The following is an 11,108-nucleotide window of genomic DNA, read 5'->3' on the forward strand; positions in this document are numbered from 1 at the left end:
AAAGTGAGTTTATCGAATTGGATCCCTCCTAGATACATCTATAAAGTTGGACATAAATTTCAACATAATCTGTTTCATCAAATTCTTTAAAATATGTCAATTTGGTATTCCGTAGTAGTGACAATCAATAAGGTACATGTTAGTATGTAACTTAGCACATGGGACTGATGGGAGTATTCAGAACCTAAGACATTATGTTCCAAGGAAGGTGTTTTTTATCATGAAATTTGTCATTGGTCATCAATGAATGTTTCCTTGAGAAGAATGTCTTCTAAAGCTGTCAAATTTCCTTCATAAATTGTTTGTCCAAATTTTATGCTTCATTTTCCTCCATACAATAAGATGAAAGAAAATCGAAGTATCACATAATCATTAAAAAAAAAAAAAAAAAAAAAATCTACCTTCGTTTACAAAGTATATCAACAAGTATGAACAAAATCACATCAAACTTCAAACCTATATATTAACAAACAAATAATTGTTTAGAATAAGGTCTTTTGATGGGATACATACATAAAATTGAAGGGGAAAAAAATCATTAAAAAAAATAAAATTGTTACAGCTGTTCTTTATACAATTATCAAACAGCTGCTTGTCCCTTTGACAACCTTTTTTTTCCTTGAATAAATGAAGATATAGAGTAAAAGATAGACAAGATGAATGAAGAAATATTTAACAAGAATCACACTAGAAATAGTTGTGGCTGAATAATCTTTATGCCCTTTTTATTTCAAAGCCCTAAAAAGCTGGCTCCCGAGTGTAACTGTTGGGGTTCCTTCCCCCATGCCTGTTGTTAAGTTCATTTCTTTCTCCAATATCTGATCAAGTTCTGTAACCACATAACTAATTCCGGGTCTGAGTTCACTAGAGGGGTCTATACAACGGACAATCAACTGTACAAACTCTTCCATCCCTTCCACCGTGAATTTGTTCCCCATTCTTGGATCAACCATGGTAGAAACAGTACTGAAGTCATGGTAATTTAGCACCTAATCACTCAAAAAAGAAAGAAATTGCCATCAAGAAAAATATCATCTTGACAGTAAGTCAACATTTTTCTAAACAAATCCCAACAAAAAATATATGTAATTGTCACTTGTACGCTCACATGCACCACCAATCACATACATCAATCAATAAGATGGCCCTAGTGTCGATGTTTTCATATTTCATCTCTGTTCTAGTACCTAACTCAATAGAATGACATTGCAGTAAGCATGACGAGGATGTCGGTTAAGATGATATTGACATTGCAACGAGATTGTCTTTTAGCAGATGAAATGACAATTGAATCTTCAGGAAGTCAAGAAAAGGAGACATTTAATACAGAGAGTATACTGGCATATAATGAAAGATTCTTACTCGTTCTACCAAAGTTTGGTTGGAGTCCGGAGAGTATGATTCTCTTGCTTCCTGTCCACAGACCAACTCCAAGAGAAAAACCCCAAAACTGTACACGTCACTTTTTTCAGAAAATTGTCTGAATTCTTTCACCCTTCAAGGACAGAAAACAACAGTAGATGATATTGCTGTCAAGCTGTCGTACTTTTAAGGATTTGTTAAACGAAATGTAGGAATCATACTCTGGGGCAAGAAAAATTTCATCGGCATCCACTTGAGAAGATGTACCCGCTGCATCTGATCTTCCAAGAAAATTCCGGATTCCTGCATCTGCAACTTTCGCGACAAAATTTTCATCAACAAGCACATTTGAGGTCTTGAAGTCCTTGTGTAGCAAGCGCGGGCTAAGGGAATGAAGATGAGCCAAACCTGCAGGGTGTTAGCGGCAATTATGGATTCTCTGTTTAGTACCATTAAATGCAGCACTGTATATTCAGAGAATCATTATAAAACAACAAATAATCCTCACATAAGCTTTTTACAGAATTTAGCTTTAAATACCTCTCTTCTCTCAAAAGAAACCCTGACTTAATCATTGGTTTTCAAAAGAGATGCAATCAACATTTAATCATCATCAAAGATTTGCAAAATCTCTTAATTTCCTATGTTTTAATTAGTTTATTAGAAATTTCTGTATTTGTTTAATTTTCCAAGTGCAAGAGTCAGTTGTCTTCTCTTTCTGTGCTTGCTGTTTAAACATATTGAAAGTTATATTAGACTACAAAAATCAGATGGTGTTCTTCCTCGAAGATGATCATATTGGTTAGTAATGACTATTTCGAACCTATGTCTTCAAGTTACAATGTCAAATTTAGTTAATCACCAAGAAAGCTACGGGTAAAGCTTAGTGTTTTGTGAAGACCCATCAAAAGGAAAACAACTAAATCAAAGTTAACTATCAATGTATCACTACTTATTTGTAATTAACAGTTTCAGGAGATGTGTAGGGATGTCGATTAACGATATGAAAACCTTTTTTTCTATTAACTTTACACAAAATATGTAAAGTGCAGTGGCTGAGATTGCTTCACTTTCTGTTTCTCTTATACGAAGTACATCAAATTTTGGGCTTGTTTGCTCAGTTTTATGTTCCTTTTATCTTGCTTAATAGGGGAACAAGGGAAAGAAAAACTAATACCAGTAAAGCCACAAATGCTCACGGATTTGGCAGAGGATCACCTTTAGCTGCCCCAAGAGCTATTGACAACCGGTGTTTGAATTCCAGCTTCTCTCGTGAAACATGAGCAGCTCCTGTAAAATCCCTTACTAATTAAGCCATGAAGCGCATGGAACCAACTAGGATAAATATAAACACACAGAAAAGTTACCATATAAATGACTGGAAACACTTCCATTAGGTATGTACTCATAAACTAGAATTTGTTGATGATTATCTTGACAGTATCCCAAGAGTGTCACAATGTTCCGATGCTGAATTGATGAAAGATAGCGTACCTGAATGGAAATAATTGTTTTAATGTAGTTAGACATCAGAGAAATGCAGATGACTACAACAATAGAAGCAAGCTTGCTAGCAAGAGTAGAAAACAAACACTTTGCATTAAAATGTAGCCTTTGATGTAAACCTCCGTCATCCCATTCCCATATGTTAGCATGACTTACGACAATGTGCTTAAAACAGTAATAAACTGTTACTTAATGCATGAGATCAAATGCAGATATCAATATTGAATGCTCAGAAAATTTAGCTAAAACAAGAATAGAAAAGTAGCAATTGACAAAAAACAGGTGGTTTTAGAAATGGATACTGGCACTACTTAACCAGGTGGTTTTATTCTGGATAGATTTGTTTCATGGTTATGTTTACATGCACAAGAGGGGGGAGAAAAAAAAAAAACAAAACCTAATTCATCTAAGATGACCTTGGCAACTTAATCCTATATTTTGACAAATCATAATACATGTGATTTCATGTCAAAAAATGTTGCTATAAAAGATTAAAGGGAAACCAATACACAGTCATGTCAAAGTAGGATCCTGAAAGTCAAACAATCAGCAACACAAAAAGATAACAGGCCAAGTTAAATAGCATGGGATCACACTGCATATAGTTGATAAAGTCCCTTAATAACACATCTAGAAGAAGTTGAAAAAACACAAAATCTCGAATGAAGTTCATGGCAAAGAATTCGCCCTGTTACATTTTGTCGTTTCTCATGTAAGCCAAAACATAATAAATAGGATTGGATCATAGTCGATTGCTCCGCATTTCCTTCTAAACAAAACAAATGTCTATAAAGCCATGCCATTGAGACATCTGTACCCTGAAAAACTTTGTTTGGAATGAATATTGATAAATACAAAGTCTAATGCATGTGCGCTATTAAGCATCATCAAGTTTTCAGGTATTGAGTAAAACAAAAAAATTCGCTGGTTCCCTCAAGCGTTACATGATCTATTGCTAATAATCATCAAATTTGGAATGTAAAGGTGCATGTTAAGCACAATAGATCCCAATAGGCATAATCAGTTGTTTCTTGTAAGGCATAAATTGCAATACAGAGGCATTACTGCATCGTGTTTCTCCCAATTAAATGACAAAAAACATGGAGACCGAGTTTCTTAAACATCTTAGACAAACAAAGTGACCATCTGTGATACAGGTAGTAGAATGAGCTAAATAGTTTGACATAAAGCACAGCTGATCCCAGTCATACGATGATCATTACCTCTTCAACAAACTCCTGAGTAGGTGCAACAGACCGCTTTTTAATGGCGACTAGCACACCATCTGTAAGCAGACCCTTGTAAACCTCTCCAAACTTTCCTATGCCAATCAGACCTTGTTCGCTGAAATTTTTTGTAGCGGCACAAAGTTCTTGCCAGTCAAAGCGCCTTGCTTCTCGAAAAGACATCTCAATGCCACCAGATTTTCCTACTAAATTAGAAAGAGGCAAAAAATTAAATGAACTTAATGGAGATTGATCGCCTACAGTACACAATTAGTAAATGATTCACAAACGCTGAGAGTTACCTTGATAAGAAGGCTCAGAAGAACCAGTCTCAGAAGTTCTCGAAGCTCTACGACTATGGAAACAGCAAAACCATATAAGCAACCCAACTATTATCAAAAACGCCACAGCTCCTGCAGCAACTCCTACTATAACTACAAGTTGCCTTGACATTTGGCACTCAAGCCAATTCAGCTACAAATGATAGTAGAAGCTATCATTCATCTAAGCCTGAAATGACAATTTAATAATTAAAGATGTAAACATATAACTCCTGATAAAAAAAAAATCCCCAAATAAAGTATATATAAAGAACCTCCAATATTAAGTCAAACATTCAATCTCTGAGGCTAACAATGACATAGAATAACAAATGCAAAACCACAACTTTTCAATAATAGTGACACAAACAAGTTGGACACTTGATAAGTTGATATAGATTATATTGGAATATATAGTGGCACTTTTGATCACTAAACTTAATGTTCATTCTTTATTCTAATCTCAGCATATAATGTGATCATCATGCACACTAATTTCTAATACATTCAAATTCGGAAACCTAGAGTTTTCGATTAGCAGGACAAGGTTGAGAAATTGAAATGTTCCATCCACAGCCTTACTTCTGAGCAAACACAACATACAACAACAATGTCAAAGCCTTAAATCCAAATGGCTACATTGCTCAGAAACACAAAAGCTAGACAATTCCAATGTCAATGCATGCAATTCAAATTATTGAATTAAATAACTAATGAAGAACAAAATAATGCATGAAAGATAATACATTACAGCAAAGCATAAATACACACAAAATTTGTGAATAGAAAAATACAATAAAAGCATAACAAGCAATAAGTTACTAAAATTAATTAAATTACCTGAAATGGCAGAAAATAATAAAATTAGCTGCATTTGCAAAAACCCACCAAATTTACATTTGATCTTCAAATTCTAAACTACACCCACTTCAAAATTCACCAAAAATTCATGAATTGGGCAAGCCATTGACAAAAGGGTGTTCTTATTAAACTCCAAAAATCATCAAAAATATATATATATAAAAACTAAAAAGGATACTATTAAAAAAAAAAAAAAAAACAGCAGAATCAAACCAAGCGCCGAATGAAACCCAAAAAAAAATAAAATGGGTACTTTGGGCAGCTAATGAATCCACTTCATCAGAGTTGAAAACTTTGGAATAAATAAAAGTTTAATGAAAGAGGTTGTTAAGGTATAAAAAGATGGAGGAGAGAGAAAATAAGAATGCGCCTCCTTCTTGTTGTTGGATATACAAGACAATGTTGACAGAAAGTGACCCAGCGCCGACACACTCACACAACCACAAAACCACTCTCTTACAACAAAAACAATTAAGTTTCTCTCTTTTTTTTCCTCTCTTTCAATTCTTCAATTCAATTCATTCTTGGGTTATTTTGTGTTTTGATCTAGTGAAATTGCAACAGTAACCCCGAATTTTGTTGAAGTTGCACGTAATAAGACAGCCGTGAAACTTCAAACGTTACAATAACTAATGTGAAATCGAGAAAGAAAGCATTTAAGTCAATGTTATAAAGTTTAAACCCACTTGACTAATTATCCTAGAAAATGTTGAAAACCGTGAAAAAATAAATTGTCACCCACCAAACCAAACTATGATTATTGGGTCGTATTTAAAATACGGAGTGGAAAAATATTGTAAAATTCCTTTTGATGATTGATTATTAACGAAGGTAACAACCCCAGAAATTAAAATCTTGCTAAAATAAGAAAAGAAAACTTAAAATTAAAATTAAAGACAAAGACAAAGAAGAGGGAAAAAAGGGAGATTATAAATCTATGTGAGTGTATAATTATATGTGCTGTAAAGCAGTACAAGAGAGGGACTTGTCTGGTGTTGCAAGTTGGAAGATTTTATTTTTATGTCCAGGGCATCTTGGTTGTAACTTGTAATACTTGTTGTATGCTGTTACAAAAAAAACTGTGATTGTTCTACTATTTTATTTGTCTTTTTATCAATTTTTATATACTTATATTAAAATGTTTTATTTTTGACCGTTTAATATTTATTATTTTATATTTCCTTGTAGGATCTTTTTTTAATAGTCTCACCAAACACCAAATATTATAAGTTCATTATTTGTATACTGTCATAAGGCTAATTATTTTGAAGAATATAGTACACAGAATTGCAATTATATATACAACAATAAAATGGTTTTTTTCAATCAATTAAAGAAGGGTTTTTTTTTTTTTTTTTTAATCAGTTAAAGATGGTTATACTTGTGTTTTACTTTTAAGGAGGGTTTATTAATTTTAAAATAAAAATAATTTGTATATTATATTACTTTGTATGGAGTATGTGATAAAGATTGTTAGTTTATTATTGTTTGCCAAGAGACCCTAAATTTGCATTTTGGTTTGTTTTGGAAAATGCAGTCATTTTAAAAATAAATTTGAACTTATAGCCCAAATGTACTAATAACTTGTTAGCTGTCACCCAATCTAATTTTTTCCTCGATTTAAGTGCTGAAAAATATTCCGTTTAGGTTTTAAGGGTCATTTTACTAAATTAAGCTCGTAATTGGTAAAAAAATTAACTTAATTTCTCATTTTGTGTCAAAAAATAATTGCACACAAATCAATACATATTTTATACGCAAAACGAGTCACTTACGTAAAATTTTTTTGCCGATTTCGTGCTTAATTTGGTCCTGAATTGATAAAATGACCTCCAAACCCTAAAGAAACTTTTCCAGCACGCAAATCGAGAAAAAATGGATTTTGGTGGCAATGGATAAGCTATTAATACTTTTGGGCTGCAATTTGCAATTTTTTTTTTAAAATTTTTATAGTTTGCAAAATATTAAATTTTTAATGGCTACAATTGACAGATTTCTTAAAACTTTTGATTTTAATTCCATAGTATAACTGAGGAATTTCATTTTATTCTAACTCATTATAGTAGTCACAAAGAACGTATAGTCGTATACACCTCAATTTTAGATTTGATACTACTTTCATGATCGTAATAACTAGCACTCTATCTAAAGGTGCATTCATTTACTTTTTTTAAAAAAAAAAAAAAGATTTTTGGTTATTCATGTCTAATATGGGATGAGATTAAGTCCCATTAGGTATAAACCTAAGGTAATATCAAAGCTAATCGGATCAAATAAACTTAGTTTACAAAAAGTTCAAATAAAAAGAATGCACCAAATATGATATTCAGCATCTTAAATTGAATCTCGTTTATTCATCTACCCTAGAACAGCTAAATAAATAATCAAATAAAACTCGGTACTTCATAAGAGGAGTGTAAGATGAGGTTTCTACGTGGGTTTTCCTTAAATATTTTTCCATACAAAAAAAGGTATGGGGTTGTTATCCCCACCGGCCAGCTATGTTGACAAAACTCCTACTCAGCATTATAGGTTTAATTTAATTTAATTTAATTTAATTTAATTCAAAATATTCTATATTATTTTATACGAAGTATGTGTTTGAATAAATTAATGAATAACAATTAAGGGAGTATCTAACTTCATGGCTTTTTCATTATTTTAGTGTCAAATTTTCACATGAAAAAGCTATCAAATAAAGGGTTTGTCAATCAGATTTTGGCAGTAGAATTTATTAGAAGAAGGTAAGTTATATTATGCCTTACTTTGTTCTTATTTGTTCAGCATATGCTGCAATGATAAGTTTTTTCTTTTGGCATTTAATTATTGGTCTTATAATAATATAGTTAGTTGCATAAAGACGTTTTTCTTCTATTGACTTCTTGTCAAAACAGCTAATCTCACTTTTTAAATAATTATTTAAAATTTTGTGTTCACTTTGAAGATGTTATAATTTATAAGTTCACTTTGAAGATTTTATTATTGTAGTTCACTTTCAAGTCTAAAAGGGCTTACATGGTAGGGGATTGAGGTTTAATAATTTAAAGAGTTCACTTCTTTGATAAATATTAGTTGCAACTTGCAAGTAGCTAGAGTTGTTAATTCGGGTAAGCGGATCGGGTTTGGGTCTGGTTAGTGTAGGTCAGGTCAACTCGGGTCAAGTCATTTCAGGTTAATGCTGTAACCTATGCAGGTCGAGTTCGAGTTGAGTCATGCTTGAGTCGGATCCCGTCAAGTCATACATTAATCGGGTTTGAGTTGGGTTTAGGTCGGGTCAATAACAGTTCGGGTTACATTCAATTCGAGTGGATAATAAGTTGAGTTTAATTCAGGTTTTAACGGGTTAAAACGAAATAAGGTCATTCCCAGGTTCGAGTCGGGTTTAGTTCAAGTCAGTAATTTGCGTATTATAATCAAGTCATTTTGAGGTCGGGTCAAATATTAGGTTAATTTGGGTCTTGGGTTGATTTCAAGTTGGGTTATATCGGGTTCGAGTACATTTTTCGAGTTGATTTGTTAACAGTTCATGTATTGACGTTCACGTTTAATCATCATTAATTTTTTCATTCTTTGTAAAAGAAATAATTTCAAATAAGTTCATATTCGAGCTTATAAGTTTAAAGTACATTTTTTCCACCTATTTTAGTATAAATATTTTCACATAAGTTCAAATTCGAATTAATGATTTCATATAAATTTAAGATAAGATATAATAATTTGATATTAATTGCAGTAAGATAGGTTCACTTACGATTTGGTTGTGCCAATTTAATTCTCCATTCTTTATTATTAGCTTTATGATTCGGATTACAATCTGTTTCTAGAAACAGAATGCTCCTAAGATTGTTAGGGTACTTAGGGTATCAAGATGTTCTAGAGTCTAAGTCTAGTTGTCCAAATACTCTTGAGAAAGTCCTTGAGCTTTAATTTGCCTTGCAAGTACCTCTTAGGGCTCGATCTGCAAGAAAGAGAAGGTTAGATGTCTCGGGGTGTGATCCGGGAAAGCCTTTCTTATGCTTAAGTCAGCGAAATGTACTTTCAAGAGAGAGAAAGTAAAGAGAAGGAGAAAGATTTAGAAAAAGTTACATCATTAATCATTTGTGAGCTATTTATAGATGTACTTTTCAGTTGGTAAGGTTGGACTTTAGTAGATAGATTATGGGTAATTATGTACTTTGTGATAATTAATGGATAGTTAAGTTGGTGGGTTGGATCATGGAAGGGTATTTTTGTCATTTTTGTTATAGTAGGCTTAGGACTATGGAGTCGGCCCAAACATTTAGCCCCACGCGTGATGTGTGAACGAGATTATATGTAGATCGGGTATCACACGAAATAAGCGTAATTGAAGTTGAGAAGTTGTTATATGAGTCGAAATGATTTTTGATTATACTTGAGGGCTAAAATTAGCCCCAAAAGACTTGCAAGGGTGAAAACCAACCCCAAGCAAATGCCTTACAGACATTTAAGCTACTGAAGCTAAATTATTGTGATAGTCTATCTAAGGGGTGAACATGATGACAGATGACGGCTTGTAGACGACTGAGAGCACGAAAAATCTTGATAATCTTCTAAGAGGTAAGCCTTACGCTTAGCCGAGAGCATGGCTTGTCTCGATAATATTCTAAGAGGTAGGTAAGCCTTACGCTTAGCTGAGAGCATAAATTGTCTTGTTTTTCGGCTAAGGTTTTCGTTGAGCGTTATCCATTCTCTTGTAAGTGGCATAATTTGTCATAAGACAAGACACTTGGGCTCAAGTATTTAAACAATAACCCGTTTAGCTTAAGATTTGATGTAGCCCACCTTTCTTCCAATTCTTTCACATGTAGCCCACCTGCCTCCTTCACCATATGCAATAATGCAAACAATTAAAGTTGTTTGCCTTTTCCTTCCATTCTGAAAAAGCTTAGCCCACCTTCCAATTATTGTTTGTTGTTGTTTTGGAATTGCAAGCTGCCATGCTTGAAGTCCCGAAAGCTGTTATTCATATAGCCAGGGGAGGTTATCGGACAGGGCTGCCCATTTGTAATAAGGTCGGGCCAAAATTTAATGGATCTTAACCCTTTAATGTTTTTATGGATAGAGTCACTAAAGTCTAAAGGCTGGGGGTTACTAAATGACACAATAGAATTACTTAGGGCGCGGTATTAAATTACTCATTTACCCTTATAACTTACATGTTTGACATCATTAAATTTTTCTCACCAACCATACTCCTTCCACCACCATCACCCTAAACACCACCACCACCACCACCACCCTAAGGTTGTCGGAATCACCATCACGTTTAACACCATCACCACCACCACCCTAAGGTCGCCGGAATCATCCAATTTTCTCACTATCTATCACACCAAATCAACCACTTATCATACCAAATCAACTGGAAAAAGAAAGAGGCCGACGACAATGGAATCGCGGCGTGGGAAGGGGGTTCATTTGCCGGGAAATGTGGGGAAAACACCGGTAAGGTTTTTTTTTTAATTTTCGCACAAAAACCATAGTCGCGTGCTATATGCGACTCCACCACGGCATAGTCGCATATAGCATGTGATTACACCGTGGTGGAGTCGCATATAGCGTGCGACTACGCCACGGTACAATCGCATATAGCGTGCGACTCTACCACGGTGTAGTCGCATGTAACATGCGACTGTACCATGGCATAGTCGCATGCTATATGCGACTATACTACGGTGTAGTCGCATGCTATATGCGACTATACCACGGTGTAGTCGCATACTATATGCGACTACACCGTGGTATAGTCGCATATAACATGCGACCGGGTACAACGAAAATTGAAAAAAAAGTCCGACATATACTTGACTCG

General features: G+C 33.9%; 1 protein-coding gene across 3 annotated transcripts; it reads right to left on the bottom strand.

Annotated features, from left to right (window-relative positions):
• Positions 1 to 438: 438 nt before the first annotated feature.
• LOC145642854 (putative leucine-rich repeat receptor-like protein kinase At5g49770) lies at positions 439 to 5,892 on the bottom strand. 3 transcript variants are annotated; one of them, XM_081694030.1, is made up of 8 exons: positions 5,255 to 5,892; positions 4,397 to 4,604; positions 4,092 to 4,297; positions 2,730 to 2,856; positions 2,581 to 2,652; positions 1,584 to 1,770; positions 1,363 to 1,495; positions 439 to 989 (listed from the first exon to the last, which is right to left on the bottom strand). In XM_081694030.1, exons 2-8 carry the CDS (start codon positions 4,545 to 4,547, stop codon positions 726 to 728), a joined length of 1,140 nt encoding a protein of 379 aa, XP_081550156.1. In that variant the 5' UTR covers positions 4,548 to 4,604; positions 5,255 to 5,892; the 3' UTR covers positions 439 to 725. The 3 variants fall into 3 exon arrangements, with proteins under 3 accessions (XP_081550156.1, XP_081550146.1, XP_081550151.1); XM_081694020.1 differs by having other exon boundaries at positions 4,092 to 4,300; XM_081694025.1 differs by lacking the exon at positions 5,255 to 5,892 and having other exon boundaries at positions 4,092 to 4,300; positions 4,397 to 5,215.
• Between the last annotated feature and the right edge of the window lie 5,216 nt (positions 5,893 to 11,108).

The sequence above is a fragment of the Chenopodium album genome, chromosome 1 (assembly GCF_948465745.1).
Source record: "Chenopodium album chromosome 1, dcCheAlbu1.1, whole genome shotgun sequence".
NCBI lineage: Eukaryota > Viridiplantae > Streptophyta > Magnoliopsida > Caryophyllales > Amaranthaceae > Chenopodium > Chenopodium album.